Below are 27,744 nucleotides of genomic sequence, written 5' to 3' on the forward strand. Positions count from 1 at the left end.
GATATAGTTATAGGTCAACATATATAAACGCCATGGTAACCATAAATCAAAAACCTACAATAGATATACAAAAACTAAAAAGAAAGGAATACAAGCATACTATTAAAGAAAGTCATCAAACCACAAGGAGAGAAACAAAAATAAGAAAAATGAACAGATAAGAATTACAAAAACAACCAGAAAGCAAGTAATAAAATGGCAGTAAGTACATACCTATCAATACTTTACTTTAAATGTCAATGGACTAAATGTTCCAATCAAAAGACATAGGGTGGCTGATTGGATAAAAAAAAAAAAGAACCATCTATATGCTGCATAGAAGAGATTCACTTCAGAGCTAAAGACACACAGACTGAAAGTGAGGAGATGGGAAAAGATACTTCATGCAAATGGAAATGACAAGAAGCTGGGATAGAAATACTCATATCAGACAAAATAGACTTTAAAACAAAGGGTATAAAGAAAAACAAAGAAGGACATTATATAATAACAAAGAGATCAATACAAGAAGTGGATATTACAATTGTTAACATATGTGCACCCAATAAGGAATACCTAAATATATGAAACAAATACTTACAGACATAAAGGGAGAAATTGACAATAATACAACAATAGTAGGGGACTTTAACACCCCACTTGCATCAATGGACAGACAGATCATACAGACAGAAAATCAGTAAGGCAACAGTGGTCTTAAATAATACAATACACCAGTTGGACTTAATAGATATCTATAGGACATTACATCCAAAAACAGCAGAATACATGTTCTTTTCAAGTGCACATGGAACACTCTCTAGGATAGATCACATGTGAGGCCATAAAACAAGTCTCAACACATTTAAGAGGATAAAAATTAAATCAAGCATATTTTCTGACCACAATGTTAAGAAACTAGAAATCAATTACAGGAATAAAAATGGGAAAAACACAAACACATAGAGACTAAATAACATGGTCCTAAAAAAAAAATGGGTCAAAGAGGAAATCAGAAAATTCCTTGAGGCAAATGAAATTGAAACACAACTTTCCAAAATCTATGGGATGCAGCAAAAGCAATTCTAAGAGGGTCATTTACAGCAATACAAGAAAAACTCAAATAAACAACTTAACCTACCACCTAAAAGAATTAGAAAAATAAGAACAAACAAAGCCTAAAGTCAGCAGAAGGAAGGAAATAATAAAGATCAGAGAGGAAATAAATAAAATAGAGACCAAAAATAGAAAAGATCAATGAAACCAAGATAAACAAATTGATAAACCTTTAGTCAGGCTCACCAAGAAGAAAAGAGAGAGGACCCAAATAAATAAAATAAGAAATGAAAGAGAAGAAATAAAAACTGATACTACAGAGGTATAAAAAATATCATAAAAGAATAATACTATGAACAGTTATATGCCAACAATTTGATGACCTAGAAGAAGAAATGGACAAATTTCTAGAAACATACAACCTGCCAAGACTGAAACAAGAAGAAACAAAGAACTTGAACAAATCGATCACTAGCAGTGAAATTGAATTTGTAATAAAAAAATCTCCCAGCAAACAGAAAAGTCCAGGACCGGATGGCTTCACAGGGGAATTCTACCAAACATACAAAGAACAACTAATACCTATCCTCCTCAAAATATTTCCCAAAATTGAAGAGAATGGAATACTCCCAAATTCATTCTACAAGGCCAACATTACCCTGACACCAAAACCAGACAAAGACATTACAAAAAAAGGAAATTACAGGCCAATATCTTTGATGAACATAGATGCAAAAGTCCTCAACAAAATATTAGCAAACCATATCCAACAATATATAAAAAGGATCATACACCATGATCAAGTAGGATTTATTCCAGAGACACAAGAATGGTATAATATTCACAAATCAATCAATGTGATACACCACATTAACAAAAGGAAGGATAAAAATCATATGATCATCTCAATAGATGCAGAAAAAGCATTTGACAAAATTCAACATTCATTCATCATAAATCAGAGTGGGTATAGGGGGAACATATCTCAAGATATTAAGGCCATTTAAGCCAAACCCACAGCTAACATCGTACTCAATGATGAAAAGTTGAAAGCCTTTCCTCTAAAATCAGGAACAAGACAAGGATGCCTCCTCTCACCACTTCTATTTAACATAGCATTGGAAGTCCTAGCCACAGCAGACAGGAAAAAGAAATAAAAGGCATTCAAATTGGAAGAGAAGAACTAAAAATGTCACTATTTGCAGATGACATGATACTTTATATAGAAAACCCTAAAGTCTCCACCAAAAAACTATTAGAACTAATAAATGAATTCTGTAAAGTTGCAGGATACGAGATTAACATACAGAAATCTGTTGCTTTTCTGTAAACTGAGAACTAAATATCAAAAAGAGAAAGTAAAAAAAAAAATCTCATTGAAATTGTATCAAAAAGAATAAAATATTCCATACCTAGGAATAAACTTAACCAAGAAGGTGAATGAGCTATACCCAGAAAACTATAAAACACTGATGATGGAAACTGAAGATGATACAAAGAAATGGAAAGATATCCCATGCTCTTGGATTGGAAGAGTAAATGTTTTTAAAATGTCCATACCACCCAAAGCAATCTACAGATTTAAGGCAATCCCTATCAAAATACCCAAGACATTTTTCAGAGAACTAGAACAAATAATCCTAAAATTCATATGGAATCACAAAAGACCCTGACTTGCCAAAGCAATCTTGAGAAAAAAGAACAAACATGGAGGTATCACCCTCCCTGACTTCAGATTATACTACAAAGCTACAGTAATCAAAACAGCATGATACTGGCACAATAACAGACATATAGACCAATGGAATGGAATATACCCACTCACTTCTGATCAGTTGATCTACAACAAAGGAGGCAAAAATATACAATGGAGAATAGACAGTCTCTTTAATAAGTGGTGCTGGGAAAACTGGACAGCTACATGTAAAAGAATGAAATTAGAACACTCCATAAAACCATACACAAAAATAAACTCAAAATGGATTAAAGACCTAAATATAAGATCTGAAACTATAAAACTCCTAGAAAAGAACATAGGAAGACCATTCTTTGACATAAATCCTAGCAATATTTTTTTTGGATCTGTCTCCTAAGGCCAAAGAAATAAAAGCAAAAATAAACAAGTGGAGATAATTAAACTTAAAAGCTTTTTCACAGCAAAGGAAACCCTCAACAAAAGAAAAAGACAACCTACTGAATGGGAGAAAATATTTGCAAATGATATGACTGACAAGCAGTTAATCTTCAAAATATATAAACAGCTCACACAACTCAATATCAAAATAACAAACAACTCAATCAAAAAATGGGCAGAAGACCTGAATAGACATTTTCCCAAAGAAGACATACAGAAGTCTAACAGGCACATGAAAAAATACCCAACATTGCCAGTTATTAGAGAAATGCAAACTAAAACTACAATGAGATATCACCTCACACCTGTCAGAATGGCCATAATCAAAAAGTCTACAAATAACAAATGTGGCGAGGATGTGAAGAAAAGGGAACCCTTGTACACTGTTGGTGGGAATGTAAATTGGTGCAGCCACCATGGAAAACAGTATGGAGGTTTCTCAAAAAATAAAAATAGAACTACCATATGATCCAGCAATTCCACTCCTGGGTATATATCTGGAAAAAAATAAAACACTAATTTGAGAATATACAGGCATTCCCAAGTTCATAGCAGCACTATTTACAATAGCAACATATGGAAGCAATCCAAGTGTCCATCAGCAGACAAATGGATAAAGAAGATGTGGTATATTTATAAAATGGAATATTAGCCATAGAAAAGAATGAAATTCTGCCATTTGCAGCAACATGGATGGACCTAGAGAATATTATGCTTAGTAAAAAATCAGACAAAGACAAATATTGTTTGATATCACTTATATGTGTAATCTAAAAAATAAAACAAGTGAATGAATATAGCAAATCAGAAACGGACTCACATATATAGCAAACAAACTAGTAATTACCAGTGGGGAGAGAGAAGGGGAGTGCAAGACAGGGTGATGGGATTAGGAGATACAAACTACTATGTATAAAATAGATAAGCAACAAGGATATATTGTACAGCACTATTATAGCCACTATTTTGTTTTGTAATAACTTTTTTTTAAATTTTATTTATTTTTGGCTGCATTGGGTCTTCATTGCTGCACGTGGGCTTTCTCTAGTTGTGGTGAGCAGTGGCTTCTCTTGTTGCAGAGCATGGGCTCTAGGTGCGCAGGCTTCAGTAGTTGTGGCATGTGGGCTCAGTAGTTGTGACTCATGGGCTCTAAAGCGCAGGCTCAGTAGTTTTGGCACACAGGCTTAGTTGCTCCGTGGCATGTGGGATCTACCCGAACCAGGGCTCCAACCCGTGTCCCCTGCATTGGCAGGTGGATTCTTAACCACTGCGCCACCAGGGAAGTCCTCCCCAGCATACTTTCTTCCAATGAAAAACTGCCCCTTCTCCTTCCTATGTGGTTCTGATGAAACTGGTCATCACAGGGCCCTGTCTGACCCCCAGCTAATCACATGACCATCCTCCTTTTCACAGTGACTGGTCAAAGTTACATGAGCCAAGCAGGGCCAGAGTCCATCCATGCAATTTAATGTAAGGATACTGGGAGAGGGAATGTCTCTTCCTTTTGAATAATAAACAATAAAAATGAAAGCTTACAGCTGTCAGAAGCCACCTTTCCCATCACATGAAAGGACCTGTTGGTAGAGAGGAAGAAAGGAGAGAGAAAGCTAATGATATCATTTGAGTCCCTGTAGAGTGTCTTGGAGCACTCCTGCCAGCTCCACCCTGAACTTCCCAGTTACCAAAGCCAGTGAATCCCACTTTGCTCAAGCTTGTTTGGTTTTCTGACATTTGCTTATAACCAAAGTGTCCTGACTAATACAGGCTTGTTTCAAGCTAACTCTTCTTACTAATTAATATGTATATTCCATCTGTGTTGTTCTCAAACCAGGAAACACAGCTGTTACCTAAAAAGCTTTTTTAAAATACAGATTTTTAGGCCCCAACCAAAACTACCATTTCAGCATCTTTAGGGGTGTAATCCTCACATCTGTATTTTTGTTTTTAACTCCACAAATAATTCTGAAGCCTAGCCAGTATGGACAACCACTAAACTATTCTATTACAAAAAAAAACAAACTTCAAATTCTAAATTGGCTTTCTCCTATTTGAATTGCATGGATCTTTCAGTCTAGAATCCTATAAAGGAAACAGGTAGGTTTCCCCACACTGACCACAATTAAACTCTGTCTCTCCCAATAGAAAAATCAGTAGAATATTTTAAAAACACTTTTATAGCATTTATTGATTTTACTTAATTCTACTGATAGAAATCATTACTGGGAGGAGTATTATAATCACAAATGTGGGGGGGTATATATATACAGGTTTAATGCTCCTTTAGTTCTCTATCATGAAACCAGCATAAGAACCAGAGTGGGTAGTCATGGACATCTAATGCAAATTTCTGTATTAAATGGCACACAGCAAGGCCAAGCCATGTTCCTACATCTCCATCCTTTTACATCTGTACCAGTACAAATTGGTAAACTAATATATTTTACCAAGTGCAAAGAAAAAGCATCTTTTTAAAACAATGACATCAAGGCTCAGTTTCAAGTTGGTGATATAGGAAACCTCCGGCCAGGAGCCCCTTGGACAATCCTGTGAGGCAGCGTGGTGGGACAGGCAGGACACTTTTTGGCCATTTGCAATGTCGTAATGATTCTTTTACATCTGAATATACTCATTTAAAACTGGCACTATGACAGCATGGTTCAGCAAAGTTTAGGCCAATCATTTCCACAGGATAATTTATATGTTATGTCAAGGGACAGATGTTCTACAGTCTTTATATCCTGAGCAGTTGTGGGAATCTTTGCATTTTTGCTGTTTCATATTATCATGTCCTAAAGGAAGACCCCTCTAAGGACTTCAAATAAAAAGGAAAACTAGTGATCATATAACATCACTGGGATCACCTTGGGTATAAAATCAGGAGACACATCACCACAGAGGGACCAAGCAGTAATCAGGTAATTTCTATAGCTTGACCATGATTATACCCCTTCAGTCAATCTCTTCTAGGATTGAAGACTGACAAGAAGGTATTTCCAGTTCTGCTTACACTCTTGAAAAATTAAGTAGATGGGGAAAAAATCTTTAACTGTGTATAGTGATGGATGTTAACTAGACTATTGTGGTGATCATTTTGCAATATATATAAATACCGAATCATTATGTTGTATACCTGAAAATAATATGACGTTGTATGTCAATTATACCTCAATAAAACAAATTAAGTACAGGGATCTCATCAGCAGGGTAGGGAGGAGGGTATAAAAATTCAATGGAGGACTTCCCTGGTGGCGCAGTGGTTAAGAATCCTCCTGCCAAAGCAGGGGACACGGGTTCGAGCCCTGGTCTGGGAAGATCCCACATGCCGCGGAGCAACTAAGCCTGTGCGCCACAACTACCGAGCCTGAGCTCTAGAGCCCGCGAGCCACAACTACTGAAGCCCATGTACCTAGAACCCGTGCTCCTCAACAAGAGAAGCCACCGCAATGAGAAGCCCGCGCACCACAACGAAGAGTAGCCCCGGCTCGCCGCATCTAAAGTCCGCGCGCAACAACAAAGACCCAACGCAGCCATAAATAAATAAATAAATAAATAAGAAATCAATGGAGATAATATCTGACTATTAATGCTATCTTTTTTCCAGTTTTACTAGGTATAATTGACAACATTGCTGGAAGTTGTAAGGCAAAGTACCAGAAAGAAGGGAGCTGGCCAGAGAAAGAGATCCAGAAATCTGCACTGGGTCCCCTTGAGATTTTTGCCAAGTATTAAGGTATACTCACACACACACAGAGAATCTACAAAGCTGCACAAAGAACCACTACTGGAAAAAGTATAACAACCAGGCGGCTGTGAACTGAACAACTACTAGAGTTCACGTAAGTCTGGGAGCCATTTGAGTCTGATCTCCAGAGTGGAGAGACCTTACTAAAAATCCTGCAGCATTCATTAGAGACCTCATAAAAATACACTTTTAGAGTAGGGCTAATCTAGTCCTAAAAGGCCACTTTATACCACCTTAATAATACTTAAAAACAAGCTTCATACTAACCACAAATATGTAGAAACTGAAATTTAAATACTACCATTTACAATTGCTTCAAAGAAAACCAATTACTTAAGTGTAAATCTAACAAAATGTGTACTGAATCAGTATCCTGAAAATTACAAAATGCTGATAAGAGAAACTAAAGGAGACCTAAATAAATAGGAGCCACACTGTGTTCATGGGCTGGAAGATTAAATAAAGTAAAGATGTCAATTCTCCCCAACTGATTGATAGGTTTAATGCAATTCCTATCAAAATCCATGAAGTTTTTGGGTAGACATAGATAAGCTTATTCTATAATTTATACAGAAACGCACAGTACCTAAAATAACTGAAAAAAAATTTTGGAAAAAGAAGAATAAAGTGGGAGGAATCACTCTATCTAGTTTTAAGGCTTACTGTGTTGACTCCCCAAGACCACCTCCAGGTTCGATGATTTGCCAGGAGGACTCACAGGATTCAGCATAATCATACTCATGGCTATGATTTATTACAGCATAAAGATATAAAGCAAAATTAGCAAAGGAAAAAGGTGCATGGGGCAAAGTTTGGAAGAAACCAGGCACAAGTTTCCAAGAATCCTCTCCCACTAGAGTCACAGGACTTGCTTAATTTTTCCAGTAACAAGTTATGATAACACATGTGAAATATTGTCTACCAGAGAATCTCATCAGAGACTCAGTTGCCAAGGTTTTTAATGGGGACTAGTCACATAGCACACTCTGCCTAGCACAATCCAAAATTCCAGAGTCGCAGAAGGAAAGCAGGTGTTTACACAGTTTAGGCACAATGAGCTACTCTTATCAGTTAGGGTGGTCATTATCAGTTAGGAAAGTCCTCCGGAAATCCTAATTTCCAGATGCTAGCCAAGGGCCAACCTTGGAAGCAGATCTTTCTAAGGACAGCAGTGATAGGTCTATTAACTTTTTTTGCATGCCATACAGCTGTATCACTACATAGCTATACTAATCAAGACAGTGTGGTATTGGCAGAGGGCTAGACATATAAATCAATAGAACAGAATAGAGAACCCAGAAATGGACCCACACAGTTATCCCCAACTGATTTTTGACAAAATTACAAAAGCATTTCAGTGGAGAAAGAATAGCCTTTTTTCAATAAATGGTGCCAGAACAATTGGACATGTAGACACAAAAAGATGAATCTTGACTTAAAACTCACATGTAATACAAAAATTAATTTAAAATGGATTTTGGACTTAAATATAAAACACAGAATTATTTAAAAGTTTGGAAAAAACATAGGAAAAATCTTTGGGAGGTAAGGCTAGGCAAAGAGTTCTTAGACTTGATAACAAAAGCATAATTTGTAACATAAAAAATTGATAAATTGGGCCACGTCAAAATTTAAAACTTTTGCCCTGTGAAAAACCCTGTTAAAAGGATGAAATGACAAGATAAAGACTGGCAGAAAATATTTTTAAACCACAAATCCTACAAAGGTTTGAATCTAGAATATACAAAGAGCTCTCAAAAACAGTAAAAAAAAAAAAAAAAGACAACAAACAATCCAATTAGAAAATGGGGAACAGATATGAACAGACATTTTACTGAAGAGGATATACAGATGGCAAATAAGCACATGAAAAGATGTTCAATATCACTGGCCATTAGGGAAACACAAATGAAAACCACATTGAGATAGTACTATATATCTATGAGAATGGCTAAAATAAAACGTACAGTTAATAACACCAAATGCTGGTGAGAATTTGGAGAAACTGGATCGCTCATACATTGCTTGTGGGACTGTAAAATGGTACAACCACTCTAGAAAAAAAAGTATGACAGTTTCTTACAAAACTATATATGAAGTTACCAATGACCCAGCAGTTGCACTCTTAGGTATTTAGCTCAGAGAAATGAAAACTATGTACACACAAAAACCCATACACAAATGTTCATAGCAGCTTTATTCATAATTACCAAAACATGTAAAAAAACTCAAATGTCCTTCAACACATGTATCGTTAACCTGTAGTATAACCATATCATGGAATACTATTTAGTAATAAAAAGGAATGAACTATTGATACACACAACTTGGATAAATCTCAAGAGAAATATGCTGAGTGAAAAACCCACTGTGGTGGTTAAAGAATATCACAAGAGATTCTTGTGATGGAACTGTTGTGTATCTTGATTGTGTTGGTAGTCACACAAATCTACACATGTGATAAAATTGCATGGAACTAAATGTACACACACACACACACACATATAAGTGCATGTAAAACTGATGAAATCTGAATAAGGTCACTGGGTTGTTATCGATATAAATTTCCAGGTTGTAATATTGTACTATAGTTGTGCAAGATGTTACCATTAGGGTAAACTAGCTGAAGGGTACATGAGAGCTCTCTGTGCTATTTCTTACAAGTGCATATAAATGTAGAATTAGCTCAAAATTGAACTTAAAAAAAAAAAAGCTTCCAAAGAATCAAACTGATATGTAAGTTAACTGTCTGCCAGAAGAAAACACTCCGTTAAGAACAACAAAATCTAGACTCACAACAAGATAGCATTTATTTTGAAGAGCATACTTTAAAAATTACTAGGCACGTAGAGAAGCAGGAAAATATAATCTATAACTAAGAAAAAAAAACCCTCAGTAGAAACCAACCTAGAAGTGACTGAAATGATGAATTTACAGACAAGAATTTTATAATAGCTGTTAAAAATATAGTCAGTGATTTAAAGGAAAACATTAATATAATCAAGGAAAAATAGGACATCTCAAAAACTTTTTAAATTGTTAAATACAAAAAGAAAGAAAAAAGATTCCACAACTGGAAAGATATAATAACTGAAATGAAAATCTTACTAAATGGATTTCACACCTGATTAGACTTTGCTGAAGACAAGTAAACTTGACGAGACGGAACTGAAAAGATCCTAAGCAAACACAGAGAAGAAAAACAGCTGGAAAAAAAAAATGAACAGAGCCTTCGTGGATTATGAGATAATATTAAGTGGCTACCATATGTGTAACTGGGGAAGAGAAAGACACTGGCACCGAAAAATACATTTTTTAAAGATAACGGGAATTTTCTTCTTCAAAATTTCATGAAAAACATACAACCAGAGAACCAAGAAGTTCAATGAAGCAAAGCAGGATAAGGGGGGGAAAAGCACATCGTAATCAAATTTCTGAAAACCAAAGATAAAATCTTCAGCACATTCAGAAAAAAAAAAAAAAAAGACATATTATACTCAGGGTCAGTAAGAATTACCACTGGCTTCTCAAGAGAAAGAATGCAAGTCAGAAAACAATAAAATGAATATTATCTTGGTGCTGAAAGAAAAAGGCTATCTAAATTCTACATCTACAATTTCAATAATAATGAATAATGATTAAAAATTAAGGCAAAAATAAAGATACTTTCAGAAATACAAAAGCAGAGAGAATTCATCATCAACATATGTTCCAGTTGTGTATTACTTGGTAATAAACTACTCTGAAACTCTGTGGCTTGAAACATCACACATTTAATTGTATTTTACAATATTGTGAGTCATTTATGCAAGATGTAGTTAGGTGAGCCTTTTTTCTCCATTAACATCAATTCAGTTTACTTGGAGGTGTTCACTCATCTGATATCATATACATGGCTTCTCTTACATATCTAGCACAGTGGCAGAGATGGCTAGAAGGCCAGGCTAGGAAGGGACTATGGACCGAATGTTAGCGCAAGTTCCTGTGCCAGATGCACAGTGAGGCCAAACAAACCAAAACATCAGAGTTTGGAGCAGAAAAAGGGCTATTGCAGGGCCATACAAGGAAACAGGTGACTCGTGGCCCCAAAAAAACCCAAACTCCCCGAAGGGTTTCAGCAAAGCATTTTTAAAGGCCAGGTAAAGGAAGGGGATCACAGGGTATGTGATCAGCTCGTGCACAATTCTGACTGGCTGATGGTGAGGTAACAGGGCAATGTTACATTATTTATCCTTAGGCGCCAGCAAGTCTGGTGCTCATGGTCATCAAGTAACATCTTCCATTTGGTGGGGGATTTTCACATCTGTAAAACAACTCAGGAAATGTGCATCAGACACTTATTATCTAGGTACTTCAGAGAGGAACTAAAGCAGAGGATTTGGGGGAAGGGCCTGCCCCAGGAAGGCCCTGTACGGTCCTGCTCAGTTACACAAGGAGCCTACATGCAGCCTCACCAACATGGGACCTCAGTGTGGTCAGACTTCTTACCTAGTGGCTTCAAGAGCAAGAGTTTTAGCAAATAAGATAGAATCTACATCGTCTTTTATGACCTAGACCCAGAATTCACAAAGCATTACTTCTGCTGTATCCTATTAGTTGAAGCAATCACAAGCTCATGCATTTTAAGAAGAACATAGACCTCTAGATGGGAGGAATGCCAAAGAATTTGTGGAAATTATTTTTAAATTGCCACTGTCTTCTCTCTGGCCAAAAATTATTTACATTCCTTCCTCATGCAATATATATTCACCTCTTCCCAAGACTCTCCAAAAGTCTCATCCCATTATGGCATCAAGCTGAGGTTCAAAGTCCAGAATCTAGGACTTCCCTAGCGGTCCAGGGGATAAGACTCCGTGCTTCCACTGCAGGGGGCCCAGGTTCAATCCCTGGTCGGGGAACTAAGATCTCCAGGATCTTATCATCTTAATAAGCCCAGGTATGGATGAAGCTCCATAAAGTTTCTTAGGTTCAGATCTTGATCTGAAAACCTGCAAACTAAAGAAACAAGTTATCTGCCCCACACATATCCAAAATACAGTGGTAGGATAGGCATAGAATAATTGCAATAAATAAATATCCATTTAAAGGAAGAACACAGGAAGTCACCAATCCATTGAAATTCTAAAATCCAGCTGAGTATATGTTACCTGTTTGTGACTGGGGCCCAACCCTGCTCCCTGGGAATGACTTTCCATGATTTTTGGCTCTTTCCTCTGAGATCTTGGTTTTGCCCTCTAAGTCATTCTTCCGTCCCCATAGAGCTATCCCATTTCTGCATCTTAGTAGCCTACTCAGCCTGCTTCCTGCCCACAGAAGTTTGAGGGTCCAAAAGATTTTTTTCATTTTGTACAGTCTGGTTTTCTCAGTAAAAGCTAAAATAACTACTATAAAAATTTGTGGATTTTTTGTGAGTCAATTTATAATTTATTCCATTAGATAAAAGCCATATACACAAATACCTTCTAGATAAGTTCTTTTCTACCTTGGGTTCCCTGTTCAGCTGCTGTGGGACAGTGTCCTTAATATTCTTAGGAGACTTGTTGTTTAAGATTCTTAGAAACCTTATTGTCTAACAATTGTTTGTTTAAACAATTGTTTATTGTTTAGAACCACTTAAGAACTTTACAAGGCCTTTTATCTGTTTCTGAACTCTTAACAAAAGATTTTACAATCACACCCTTGGCTTCATCTCTACCTTGAGTCCATGCTTTTCTAACAGGGCCTTGGATTTGATCTTTGTCCTGTGGCTCTATCTTACTTTGAGTATCTTCTACTGGGAGAAACTAAGGACAAGAAATCATTTAATTTTCAGATCTTGTTCTACACAGTTCCTCTAAATTCTGTTTGAAAATTGAATAATTCCTTCTTTAGTACAGCTTTGTCCACCCATACATTATGATGCATAGTTTAAACACAGATAAACAAAAAACAGTTGACACCTTGAACATTCTGCCTGGATATCTCCTAAGCCAGATCCATCAGTTCATTAAATATATTTTCTAATTCTCCACGTTATCACATTTGCTAAACCATCTGCCATGACATAACAAGAGCCTCCTTTCCTCAAGCTTCCAATGACATTTTTCTTATTTTCCTTTAAGTCCTTATTGACACCCTCCTCGATGCCTATCAGGATTCCACTAACAGTCTTCTTGAAGCCCTTTCAACTTCTGCCTGACATACTGTCCCAAAGTCAATGCCACATGTTTTAGGTTTTTGTTACAACAGCACCCCCAATCTTGTTCCACTTATGTAATGCTGCATAACTATTCCAAAAATACATGAAAAAACAATGATTTTATTACATCTCACAATCAAGAAAATCAGGAATTTACGCAGGTTTTAGCTAGGTACTCATTCTATTCTTTGTGCCATCAACGTGTTATTGAATGCAAGTCTGTGTGCCCAGTGACGCACAGTGAGGCCGAACAATACCAAAACGTCAGAGTTTGGAGCAGAGAAAGGTTTATTGCAGGGTCATGCAATGAGACAGCTGGCTCATGTCTTAAAAACCCCAAATTCCCCGAAAGCTTTCAGTAAAGCTCTTTTATAGGAAAGGGAAGGGAGGGGTGTGGTTAGTTGTTGCAAACTTCTTGGTGTCAGATCCTCTGTTTTTGAGGTCAGGTTATGGTCAGGTCACAATGTTCCTGTAAACCTCTACCAAAAGAAATGTTTTTCTCTGTTCTGACAAGAAAGGGCAAGATCCCAAGGCTCAACTTTCTCCCTCCAAGGTCCAGGCTCTGGCTAAGAGAGGGACCCTGTGCAGGCTGGTTACCCTGCCCGGGAGCATTCGTCCAGCACCCAGTCAGGGTCCTCCTGCCAGGGTCCAGGCCAGGCTGAAGAGGCAGATCTCAGCTGGTGGTGCCCTCAGGGCCAGGTCCCCAGACCCTACCCAGCCGTCATCACTGAGGGAGCCAGGTGCCCAGGACTCAGCCAGCCCTCAGGCTTTTCATTTAAACTGGAGAGAAGCAATTACTTAGGATCAATAGGAATACAACTACCAATCAGGTGAATTCCCAGCTCACAACAATTGCCCCTCTTGGAGAATAGCCCCAACCACAGAGGTAGACCTGAAGTAATGATGTGCAATGTGCTTGCAACTTAACCCTGACATTTGGCCACCTTCTAGGGGTAGATAACTGATCTAAGCTGGACCAATTTTTGAAATTTGCATGGAGAGACTGAAGCTGGGTAAAGCTGTTACCTTAAATAGCAGGGTCCATATACACCCATGGAGACCGCTGCCGCCGTTAGGTCACAGAAGCGGGGATAGGGGAGACGTTCACTGCTGCTTCACGGTCTGGGCCCGGCCAGTGAGTGACCAGTGGTGAGGGCTCTGGAGCTCTGCGGGACACAGCCTTCAGCCTGTCCCTGGGTCCCCAGCTCACCCGCCAGCCTGGAGGGCCCCAGGGCGAAGGCCGCCATCTCCCTCTCACTGCACTCTCTGCTGCGCAGACAACTGAAAGCTGATTGTTGGCGGAGCGGGACCTCTAACTGCCGCGCTCAGGGTCTCATGCTTATGGTCAAGCGCTAATGGTTTCGTGCCCGCCCCACCCCTATTACCAAAGGAAGTGGTATTCACCTGGCGAATGAGAGGCTTGGAGGGATCAAGACAGCTTCACTCACATATCTGGCACCATGGCAGGGATAACTAGACTGCTAGGCTTAGCTGGCTCTGTTGACCAGAACGTGGTCTCTCCAGCATGGTGGTCTTCTCATATGGTGGTTCAAGTCTCTGAGAGCAAGTATCCAAGTAAATAAGACAGAAACCTCATGGTCTTTTATGACCTAGCCTCCGAAGTCATAGCGTTTCATTTCTGCTGTGCTGTATAGGTCAAAAAAACCCCTAGCCTACCCAGATTCAAGGGGAGGAGACAGAGACCCAATGTCTCAGTGGAAAAAGTGTCCAAGAATGTACAGCCATTTTTAAAAACCAACATAACAAATCTGTACTACAGAAAACGTTAAAGGAAGTTCTTCAAGCTGAAGTGAAATGATACCAGATGGAAACTTATGTCTATACAAAAGAATGAAAGGCACCAGAAATGGTAAATATGTAGGTAAATTAAAAGGACATTTTTAAATTGGACAAAAAATTATGTGCTATTTACAAAATAGAATACTTAACAGTAATAAGAATAATCTACATGGAACAACATGAATGAATCTCACAATGTTGAGAGAAAAAAGCTAAACATGAAAAGTACATATTGTATTATTCCATTTATATAATGTACAAAAACAGGCAACAACCAATCTATGCTCTTAAAAATCAAAAGAGTGGTAACTCGTGGGACAGCAGGTAATGACAGGAATGCGAGTTTGGGTCACTGGTAATGTTCTGTTTCTTGATCAGGGAGCTGTTTAGATATGTATGGTGGTTTAAAACATCTCCACAGATCCTTTGACACTCCTCCCATCAGAAAATGAAGACCAATTCCCTCTCTTTTAATATGGCTGGTCTTAGTGACTCACCTCTAGCAAACAGAATGCATTGGAACTGACAACATATGACTTCCAATGCTAGGTTAGAAAAGGCACTAGAATTTCCACCTGGCTCTCTTTCTTGGGACATTCACCCTTGGTACCCAGTCACCATGCTTTGCGAAAGTCAAGGAGTCACATGTAAAGGCCTTGTGGAGGTATTCTAGTCACAGACATAACTAAGTTTCCAGTCAACAGGTAGCATCAACAGCCAAACATGTAAGTGAAGGAAACTTCTGATGATTCCAGCCCCCAGCCTTCAAATTATCCCAGCCAAGCCCCAACCGAATTGCAAATTCATAAGCAAAATAAATGTTATTTTAAGCCACTAAATTTAGGGGTGATTAGTTCTGCAAGTATATGTAACTAGAACATACAACCAGTGTGCTTACTTTGTGAAAATTCATTAAGCTGCATAATTATGATGTAGTCGGTCCTCCATATGCATGGGTTCCACATTTGCAGATTCAGTCAACTGCAGATGAAAAATATTTGTTTTAAGTTCCAGAAAGTTCCAAGAAGAAAACATGAATTTGTTGCACATTGGCAACTATTTACATAGCATTTAAATTGTATTAGGTATTATACGTAACCTACATATGATTTAAAGTATGTAGGAGGATGTGCATAGGTTATATGCAAAGACTACTCCATTTTATTTAAGAAACTTGAGCATGCAAGGATCTTGGTGTCCCCAGGGATGGAGGAGGGCCTGGAACCAATCCTCCATGGATACCAAGGGACAACTGTATACACTTTTCCGTACATATATTATACTTAGGATTGAAATAAAGATCATATCATGGAAACAAGCTCAAGTTTCTCATCAAATTTTTAGATTTTATTGAGATGTTTTATATAAATTCAATATTTCATATCTCCCTAACATTTTGCCTTTTACTTACAATTACATAATATAAAGAAAAATAATGGATTTTTTTCACTGCATCCCATATAGACACCTCCTAATCTCCATCAGTTTATCCTTGCACACTGCCCAATTCTGATCATTTATCATGTGTGGATGTAAAAAAAGTTGGGAAGCACTGCTACAGGAGACATCTGCCCAGGACTTCTTCTTCTATAATATAGAGTCTCATTGTCCTTTGGGGAACTACCTCCCTTTGGGTGAATCAAGGTAGCTGAGACCTGATAATTGCTCAGCTTTTTAAAAAATCCTATTATACCTCACATTCTTCCAATAAATTTCTCATTTTATTTAAGTTAGCAATATTTAGTCTCTATTCTCTGGACAGTACCTACTGATACATAACTCCAGTGCTAGCACACTGTGATCTATACACAGTTGATGATGAACAAATAAAACACAAAATGTTTATAAAATGATATTGGACAACTGATTTTTGTCAAAGCACAAAGGCAACACAGTGGAAAAAGAAGAGTCTTTTCAACAAATATTGCTGGAACAATTGGTTATCCATATGTAACAAATACGAACCAAAATGCCTCATACCATAAATAAAAGTTAACTCAAAATGCATCATAGACCTAAACATACAGCCTAAACTGTAAAACTTCTAGAAGAAAACATAGGAAATGGCCTTTTTGAGTTAGGTTAGGCGAAGATTTCTTAGAAATGACACTAAAAGCGTAATTCATAAAAGAATAAATTGGACTTTACTAAAATTTAAAACTTCTGCTCTTAAAAATACACTGTTAAGAGAATGAAAAGACAAGCCACCTACTGGGAGAAGATCTTTGCGAAGCATATATCTGACAAAGAACTTGTATCCAGAATATATAAAGAACTCTGAAAATTTAAGAAAACAACCCAATTTTTAAAAAATGTAACAAAGATCTGAGCAGACACTTCACCAAAAAAGATATGCAGATGGCAAATAAGCACATAAAAGATGCTCAACATCATTAGTCATTAGGAAAATATAAATTGAAACCACAACAAGATAACACTATATACCTATTAGAATGGCTCAAATTACAAACGACTGACTACACCAAGTGTCCATGAGGACATTTTATTTTATGGAGGAAATGGAACTCAAATACACTCCTGATGGGAATGTATTGTAAAATGGTACAACCACTCTGGGAAAAAATTTAGCAGTTTCTTAAAAAGTTAAACATACATCTACCTATGATTCAACCATTCCACTTCTAGATTTTTATCCAAGAGAAAAAGGAAATATATGTCCATACAAAGACTTGTACACAAATGTTCATGGCAACATTAATGGTAATAGCCCCAAACTAGACACAACCCAAATGTCCATCAACAGATGACAAACTGCAGTGCATCCATATAATGGAATATACTCATCAATAAAAAGGAATGAACTACTGGTACACAAAACAACATGGATGAACGTCAAGATAATGACACTAAGTAAAAGAAACCAGACCAGAAAAAATATAATACATACTGTCTGATTCTATTTATGTAAAACTTTAGAAAAGACAAATGAATCTATAATGACAAAAAGTAAAATAGTGGCTGCTTAGGTGTGGGAGGCATGGAGGGATAAGAGAAAGAAATTACAAAGGCGCGTGAGGAAACTTGAGGATGATGGATTTATTCACTTGATTACAGTGATGTTTTCAAGGGGGTATACATATATAAAAACTTATCAATTTATACTCTTTAAATATGCTGCATATATTATGTCAACTATATCTCAATTAAGCTGTCTAAAAAAACTTCAGCTCAGCCATCAGATTTTGAAAGGAGCAGAAAGGACATAGAATGGAAATCTTGGTTAAAGGTCTCAGTGAATTTTGTGAATTATCCAAGTATGCCAGGAATTCATGCTTCCTCTGCCTAGCCGAGCTTCAGCACAGTTTAAGGAGCCATCTCCCTGCTATTCTCCAGAAATGGTGACAACCGCCATTATTGGGTCTGTCTTCTGTTAGAAAATGACCCAATCAGTATAAAATGAATTCTGTGTCTTGTGAGAGATTGTCAGTTAAACATATAATCCACACTTATGAACATTTGTAAAGGGCTTTCTCCTTGCAAGATAATTTTAATATTGAGAGTGAACGTTTTGTATGTGAATTCCAATACAGACACACTCGTTATTTAATGCATCAGCACCTCAGTTTTCTCACCTGTGAAATGCCATAAGAAATAAGAAAAACCAGGAAGCTAAAAAGAGCAGATTTTGCCAGATTTATTAATTCTTCCTTTTTTGGGCAGAGCCTCTTTCTTCCCTCTCTGCTCTGAGAGGTGTCCATTTCTTCCCAACTCCACCAGCAGTAATTATCTTGAGTGAGTCAAGCTTCTCTCCCAGAAGTTTCATCCCTCTATCACTAGACTCCTCAAGAGAGGTCCAAGAGGAAGGTCCCTGCCATTGCCCTGGCTGGCCATTAAATTAGTCAAGAAGGTGTCCAAGACTCTGCTGTGACTGGGTACCACACTGATGTCTTGGGCTGGCCTTGAGCTCTGTGCATTGTGTATTCTGGAAGTTGAGCTTCACTTTCCAGACAATCATTTTTTGTTGCACGGCAGGATGGGGAGTATCTCAACAGCATCCCCATTTCTAATTGCAAGTGGAGATAGTTTTCCAGGATGTCCTGTGTTCTCCGGAAGCAGAGCCATGTGGGCTTTGACTCTTTAAGGGAGGATACAAGAACTAGGACCCACAGAACAGGTAAAGTGGTTGTGTCCACAGATTGTAGCATTAAGAGGCTCTAGCTTCAATTTCCAGCTGTCAAAATGTGTGGGACTTTATCACCTCCAAAGCTCAATTTTTTCATCTCTATAATGGGGCCAAAGCCATCTAATTTATTTAATTGTTATTAACTTCCATTATAAATTACAGCAGACTGGCCAATTATTAACTTGAACACTAAAAATAGCATTTAACACACTAACTCAATTTTTTATTAAATATATACTTAAATCAAATGCTTGAATAATTATAACTTACGGAGAAAACAAAGCTTTCCTCTTCTGAGTTAAGAATTTGAAAAGACGAGACGTAGAAGCAAACCAAAATCAAGTCAAGTCCTAAAACGATACAAGCCTCAGGGAGCCAAGCAAGTTTGCCAACAAAGCTCCGCCTCCGTGCAAACTCTGCCCACTTCCGGCTGCCCCACCCACTTTCTACCACTGGAACACCGCCCCTCTCTGCGAGGTCCCGCCCCATGCACCTGATCCTGGTTCCCATTGGGCGAATACGAAAGCTGTATATACACCCAACACACGCACTTTTGGCAGGGGCGTCTTCACGCCTGCGCAGCAGCACCGTCAGGCTGCTGGGCACTGGGACTGGGCACTAGGGACTGGGGACAGGGGACTGGGGGCTGGGGGGAGGGGGGCGGAGGTCAGGCCGAATCTTCCTCCGTAATAAGAAGCTACGCGTCCCGCGGTCCTGGCTCCGTGGGTCCGGTCGGATCGGGCCTGGGCGCTGGAGCTGCTGTGGCTGCCGCCGCGGCGAGTGCGATGGAGGCTGTGCCGGGGCCCAGCGCTCACGCCGGGGGAGGCCGAGACTGCCGGAGGTTCTAGTAGATGAGGCGGCGGCGGCGGCACGGGCTCTCCATGAGCAAGCGGCGGCGGCGACGGGTGCGGGAGCACCGGCGGTTTTCGGTCCCCGGGGAGGTACGAAAAGTCGGCTTCCTGGTGGACGGAGACTGGCCGGTGTGAGAACGCCTTCCGCGGCCCGGCCCTCCCGCCCATTATCCGCAGTCCCAGGCGCTCATCGGGCCACTGCCTGGAGGCGGGCAGGGAACGCCCAGCCCTTCCACAGGCTCCAGATTCGGGGACCCGCCAGCCGTGCGCGGCCAGCCCGCAGTGCCAGGCCTTCCCCGGTGCTGCGGGCCCGGGGCGGGGTGGGCGTGGCCGGAGTGCGCGGGGCGGAGGTGAGCGCCCACCGCGCGCCTAGCCAGTCCTTGCGCCCAGCCCGGAGCTACTTCGAGCGGGAGCGCAGGGCCGTTTTCCAGATTATTTTGGGGCGCTGACTCGGAAGGGTACCCTTGGGACCCCCGAGCTGTTAGGGCGTCCGGCACTCAATGCCTTGGGCAAATGGTCTGGTCCTCACGACCTGCGTGGAGTACAGATTGTCACCCTTGGAAACGACCGCAGAAGAAATGTGTCATTTTGCCAAGGAAATAGAAGTCCAGGGAGTTTTCCAGATTTATTCAAACTGGAGGGCCTGTTGAGGCAGGGGGGAAAAGCCAGCAGAATACCTTCTCCAGGGCTTCTAAACGATGTTTTTGACGGTGTGGCCCAAACTTAAGACAATTTTAAGTAAAGCTCTTTGCAGCCATTTTTCCATCTCTTTTAGCCGCTTTTTTTTTTTTTTTTTTTTTTTGGTAATTTACTTTAACAAATCACCACGGTACTGCAGAAGCTACACTGTCTTCTAATTCTTTCACATCCTCTCTTACCTCCTTTTTTTTTTCCCCCAGAAAAAGGCTAAAGAAATTAGTTTCATTTTATGTATGTGTATATATTTTTTAATATATATATATAATTGTAGTTTAATTCTCTTAGAGTGTAACTTGCTTTACAGAGCTATAGTTACTCTTTTGGTCAGGTCTAAAAGATATTTGGCAAAAAATACTACAGAAATTTACAATTCCTTTCCAGTGCAACATTTAGGAATCTGAACTCGGGCTCTTAATCATATGACCTTGCTACAGAGTTCTTTAAAATGCAACAGAAATCAGTCAAACCATGAAGAAAGTTATTTTCATTTTTAAAGTATTTAAATGCCTTGTGATTTTTTAAAAATATGCTCTGAAGCATTTCTTCTTCATTTAGAAGAAACTGAGTTTGTGTTTCCTAGGCTCTAAATTTTCCACTCCCTCTTATTCCTAAGTGGTTAACTAGAGCCCACATGTTAGCAACTATATATAAACATCTACACTTCAGGCTAAATATAGTGTTGAATATTTTAGAGTCCATAGTATCTTGCCGAAGTCAAAAATACTCTGTGTGTGTGGTAAAACTGAATTTTTAGTCTGCTAGTGTTACAAAATCGGTTTGAACTTAATTTTTCACACAAAACACATAGGTCTGCAACACTGAGTGTTGGATTCCTATTGTGCTTGGGAGGATGTGGCACTTGAAAAGATAATCAAAGTAAGACACTGACCTCAGTCACTAATTTCTCTGTTCGTATTCCTCAGATGCTTCCCATTTTCATGAAAACGGAAGGATGTAACATATTGGAAAACCCTGTGATGTTTTTAGTTTAGACATGTGTTTGTCCCAAATAAAGTAAAGCAATTTTTTCAATTCAGTTTCATTAGGACCTCATTCTTTAATTTTTTTCAATTTTGCTTTATATAACATACATATGACACCAACATGTTTATTAGAATACTGTCAATGATGTTAAAGCCAAGTGCTTAGCTATCCTCAAGGTTGGGGGAAAGATAGGTACCAGTTTAAATAGGGAGGACACCTCAGTTCATTCCCAAAACATGCAGAGAGGAATCAAGATAATTATCAAGTTCTGAATCAGCTCTTCCCAGCAAGACCTCTGTAGTTAAAATGATAGGATATCTAGCATGGTCTTAAATTTCAAGTAAAAATCCCAAAGTGCATAGAAATGATTTTTGTTTTAGCTGTGCTACTATTCAATTAAGTTCTCACAATTACTCTTCATATGTTGTTTTTCAAAGCCAGTTGGTCATTATTCTGTAGCCCAACAAAGAATTCCATTATCAATTTCATAAGTGGAACCACACATATTATCAAGAAAATGAAGTACAGCTTATATTTTGAGGGGAGGAAGAGGTTTACATTAGAAATACACCCAACCAAATTTAGGCTGTATCTTTAAATAGTTTTATTTTTATTTAGGATTTTTTTATTACAGGGTTTTCCTCTATGACTGATAAAATCTGCAATATAAGTAATATAAAGGCCTATCAAATGACCATTCCGTACCTCAAGAAAAGGTTGCAGCTTCTTAAATGGTCTTTCCAGAGACCATGCAGTTTGCCAAAAAATGGCTCATAGCTTGAGTTGTTTTAAATTTTTTTGTTACATTGGGGGTCCATCTAACCAAATTTAATTTGAATCTTTAGATACCTTTATTTTCATTTAAACATATCTCATGCGTTTAAAATATAAAGTCAAATTTACGAGTACTATCTTAAACGTTTAAAATGCAGGATGAAGACACTGTTTGAAGAGATCAAAGCATCAATTAAAAATAACTATAACCAAGATCGCTCATTTTGGAGGCCTGTTCTTCCTTGGGGAGGTGTTTTTACTATCAAAGCTGGCCGCAAAGCAGTATCCTGTACACCACTCTATGTTGAAATAAGACTGAAAAATACCTGCACCATAGATGGATTCTTGATGTTATTGTATGTTATTCTCAATGAAAATGAAAATTTCCCCAGGGAACTCTCTCTTCATTTAGGTAGAGAGTTTATAGACTGTTTTCTTTATTTAATGGACACCTACAGTTTTACAACTGTGAAGCTACTTTGGATTTGGGACAAAATGGAAAAACAACAATACAAATCTGAAGTTCATAAAGCTTCATTAATAATTGATTTGTTTGGGAATGAGCATGATAATTTTACAAAAAATCTTGAAAATCTCATGTCGACCATACAAGAGAGTTACTGTTCCAACTGGCGATGCCCAACTCGAGTGCAGGAAGATCAGCAGCGCACAATTAATATAAAGTAAGTTGTTCTAAAGTCTGTTTTGTCACTTTTAGCAAAAATAGTATACTTTTTTATAATGAATGATATATAGAGAGATAGGGAGGTAGGTAGATAGATATGGTCAAAGTACTTCTTAAAGTACAGGCCTGTGTAACAACTTACACATAAAGCAACCACGCAAATGCAAGACTCTTTATTAGGTCCCATGACAAAAATGTAACTCTTCTATTACATCCAAACATCTCAGAATTTACTTTACAAAACCAATTGATAACTATTTCACTTGCAAAGTAATGAACTATTCAGTATGCAAAATGTTTTCCTCTTGCTCAGAATTTACTAATATGACTGTGAAGATAACTAATTCCTTGTGTCACAAATTTAACCTCTTGAACAACACTTAATACTATATTGGGATATTTCACTCTGAATGGATCTCTGTCAGGTAGGCTAGTTCTACATGAACAGGAAGATTGAAAGTACTCCATGTCATGGCCAGGGCATAATTAGAGACAGGAACCCCAAACTTGGAATGTTAATACCTGAAGAGGACCTGGATGTGAGGAATTTTTCTTTGGCTAGGAAAGGTTCTGATAGCTTGCTGAGTATTTTTGGCTTTCGGAGAGAAGAAAGACCTCCAAGCTGGTAAATGACAGGGAGGAAGGCCAAACTGGCAAGCCCTAGTGGAGTATTGGGAAACATTAATGCCCCCAGGGGACATGAGCAAGAAAAGGGATAATTGCCAGTGGAGAAAAAAAAACAGGACAGAAAAACAGACCCAAACACATTGCTGTCAGAAAGCCTACTTGGCCCTGTGGTCCAGGAAAACAGACCCAAATACATGGTTGTCAGAAAGCCTACTTGGCCCTGTGGTCAGAAAAACAGAACCAAACCATTGTTGTCAGAAAGCCTACTTGGCCCTGTGGTCCAGAAAAACAGAACCAAACCATTGTTGTCAGAAAGCCTACTTGGCCCTGTGGTCCAGAAAAACAGAACCAAACACATTGTTGTCAGAGGGCCTACTTGGCCCTGTGGTCCAGAAAAACAGCCTAATAGATTTGCTCCCTTTTGGGAATGTATGTCACATACCTGAACTTATTAAATTCACATTTTCTGTATAGCATATTTAGTTTAATACTGTATTATAACATCATGCTACTTAGGGAAAGCTGAAGATATGTTATTTTTTTTTGGGTCTACCAATTAATGTCTCTCTTGTTCTGAAATACACTTTGTCCATTTTCCTGTATTGCTGATATGATGATGTTGGTTTTGAAATCTCCATCAGGGGAAAAAATTGTTACTCTAAATCATAATGGACTAAAAAAAGTGTTTCAGAAATTTGCCTTGTTTTTAAAAAACTAGTATCTTTTTATATGTATATCTTTTGAAACTATAATGAAATATTTACAATCCTATATTAATACTAGTATTTTATGCTCAATAAAATATTTTTCATTATACTCTATATAACTTTTTAAGACTTTTGCCTTTTTTTTAATCCTACGTTTAAAACAACCTCTGAAGTATATAGGAAAATTTTTTTTTTTAACAAATCAGGAAACTGAGACCAACAATGGCTGTAACTTGCATTGAGTCAGGTAACTAAGCAGCTACTCTCCTAATTCTGGGTCCTGCTTTCTTCTGTCAAGACCAGAATCCACTCTATTGAATCCTCTCGGAAATTTTTAAAGTAACGACTGCATGTTTCAGGATCAGTTTACAGAAAGATTTAATGTTTCTTGAAAGCTTCATGCATTAATGTTTATTAAGTTCAACTGGTTTCTATACTGTCTATAAGAAATACAAAGATGAGTAACAGAGGTTATACTTTGATATGTGGTTTGCTAATAATGAATGACCTGTAAAATTTGTTATCCTAATAATGTATTTACATGTAAAATATTGAAGCAGTTCTTATATGCATTTTGCAATTGTTGTAGTCCTCCCCAAGAAATTCCACATGGAAACTTGATACGACTGGCTGTGGATGAGTTATTCTGTTCCAGGATTGAACTGTGTGAAGAGTGTGGGTGAGTGTATGATAGACATTTAAGATGAAAGTATTTGTATGTTTTTTATAAAGAAACCTGGACTGGTATGTTCTTTGATGTTAATATTTTATGAAATAGCAACTCATAAGTATTTAGAAAGCCTAATATTTTTGGAATCTTAACACCTTCTAGTTTACTATGCTATTTTATGCTGTGTTATCATTGTCAATATCACTTTATAGAATATAATACTACAGTTACTTGATGAATACAAAGCAAATGCCTTTTCTTTTTTTCCCCACTGCTGAGTAGGTACAATAAAACCTTGGTTAACCGGAACCCAGCTAATCGGGACCCTCAATTAAGTGGATTTTTTTCTGCACTCCTCATTTAGGAGAAAGAGGTAAATGACAACCAAAAAGTTCAACGTGGTTAAAAAAAAAAGAAAAGAAAAGAAAAAGGAAATCCAAAGGGGCAGAACATATTCATCCCAGTCTCAACAATTTTTATATCTACAGTATTGTACAATGAGAATTAATATTAGGAAGGATGATCCTACACCTAATTAATCACAAAAGAAGGAAAGAATAAAATACCTTCAGTTAATTGTACTTAAGTCCAGAAAGTGAACTAGTGTATTTTTGCAACAAATACTGAAACAAAATGGTTTTCTGGTAACTTAGTTTAGTCAGTGTTTTTTAACCAAAATACTGTGCCCTGAGCATTCCGGTTAATCGAGATTTTACTGTATAATTGTGTTTGTTTTATTCTGATCCATATGCTTAATACCTGACACTACTAAGAAAACAGAAATTGCTTCATCCTAATGGCAAAAGGAAGCAATTAGGGAATTTCATCCAGTCTAAAGAAGACTGTAACAGTCATCTTATTCCCTCTCTGCCATTATTCCCGTTTGAAACCAGCCTAGAGAAAGAAAAATGTATTTACAAATAAAAACTTTTCTATCAGTCTAAAAGATACATGTTTTTATAAGCTTAGATAAACATAGCTAGCCTTTCCTGGAGTTTTAAAAGTATCATTTCCTATATAGAGAATCTCAAAGTTTATTAACTCTGGGAATTAGGCATATAAGGTATTAATATAGCCATACTGTTGATATATACCCATACCTAAAATAGATAATTATGCTTATTATGAAATTATGTAATAAAGGCAACCCAGAGTGGTAAAAGGCAGCTTTGTCCCAAGTATAGTAAAGTTCATGCCTATTTTCAATTTTAGGTGTGGTGGCTTAAGGGAATTTTCCCAACGAGTGTTCTGCCACGGGGCACCCCCTTTTGTTGTCTTAAATATGCAGCATTGGAAATCTGAAGATCTGGCATATGTACCCTATTACTTGGATTTATCTGATCACAAGTAGGTGTTTTTTTGTTTGTTCTATAAAACTAGTAAAAAATAAATTTATTTCTTTATTTTTCTGCTATTCTATCGTGATTTTGAGTAGCCCTTAAGGGAAATACATATTGTTGGGAAAGTCATAGCTGTCTCTAAATTTATGTATCCTGGATAAGGTCAGAATCTACTGCAGGGAGTCATTGCTGGCAGTGTGCATAGTGGTTAGGTGCTTAGACTATGGAATAGACTATGGAATAGCCCTACCTTACAAGCTATGTGACCTTGAGCCAGTAACAACCAGTTTATACATCAGTAAATAACACCTGGGTATAAGTCAATTTTCTTATCTATTGAACAGAGATAACAGTATCTATCTGGTGCCATTATTGTGAGGATTTAATAAGATAGCACATGTGAAGTGTTTAGTACCTGAGACATAGTAAATAGTAAATTCTGGTTGGCTATTACTTGTATTTCAAGTCAAAGTAGTGTATAGTATGAGGTCATCATTTAAACATAAAATGTCACTGTCATCATTAGATTAAGATATCTGCATACAAATTAGGACATACAGGGTTCTTTTAACTTTTTGCCTTAAAAATTTTCTTGTGTGTGTTTTCTCTTATATAACAGAACCATGCAGATTATGGGTTAATCTGTTAAAATATGCTTTTAAAAATTCTTAAATTATATCAATTTTTAAAATTCTTAAACATCTTTCTCCAAATTACCAATTATAATACATGATTTTTACAGATGGATATCTTTTACAGAGAATAGAATGCAAATAATCTCAGTTTTTTATTAGTTAAGAATTTAGGGAATGTTTTTCTCAAGAACAAAGTATTGTGATTTTTCTGCTACACTTTGTCATTTAATTTGCAGGTATTTGTTGGAAGGTGCCACATTGTTTAACAAAGAGGAACATCATTATTCTGCAGCTTTTCAAATTGATGGACATTGGATGCACTATGATGGCCTCAGAAATGTGAATTTAATTTTGTTAAATAAACCCCCAGAGTTTCTCCTCTTGTCATCATTAGTTTATATTCGAGCAACAGAGAAATAAATATAGACTGATGCTAAATTAAATTGTTTTCCCTCCTGCCCATGCTCCCCCAGATGAAGGGCTTTTATTTTGTATATACTTGGTATCCAAGGAAATAGTTCAGCTATATTAGTTTCAGAGGTGTATTATCTAGTGTTTAGCCCCAGGTATATAGAGAATCTATGCAAAAATGTTTGTATTTCTTTTTTCTATATCCCAGGTTATTTTTATACAAGCATATTTTATGTTGAAATAAAATATATCTTGTAGCCTTTGTATATGTACCTCAAAGGTTTTTTACAGTTCTGTCTTTGAATCCGAGAAAATACTTCATCATTTG

The 27,744-nt window shown here is 37.6% G+C and overlaps 1 protein-coding gene across 1 annotated transcript; it reads left to right on the top strand.

Annotated features, from left to right (window-relative positions):
• Positions 1 to 19,853: 19,853 nt before the first annotated feature.
• Positions 19,854 to 27,425, top strand: C2H14orf28 (chromosome 2 C14orf28 homolog). The gene is made up of 5 exons (XM_061182485.1): positions 19,854 to 19,974; positions 22,500 to 23,024; positions 24,950 to 25,039; positions 26,243 to 26,377; positions 27,242 to 27,425. The coding sequence occupies exons 2-5, from the start codon at positions 22,501 to 22,503 to the stop codon at positions 27,423 to 27,425; spliced, it is 933 nt and encodes a 310-aa protein (XP_061038468.1). The 5' UTR covers positions 19,854 to 19,974; position 22,500.
• The last annotated feature ends 319 nt before the right edge of the window (positions 27,426 to 27,744 follow it).

This window comes from Eubalaena glacialis, chromosome 2, assembly GCF_028564815.1.
Source record: "Eubalaena glacialis isolate mEubGla1 chromosome 2, mEubGla1.1.hap2.+ XY, whole genome shotgun sequence".
Lineage (NCBI taxonomy): Eukaryota > Metazoa > Chordata > Mammalia > Artiodactyla > Balaenidae > Eubalaena > Eubalaena glacialis.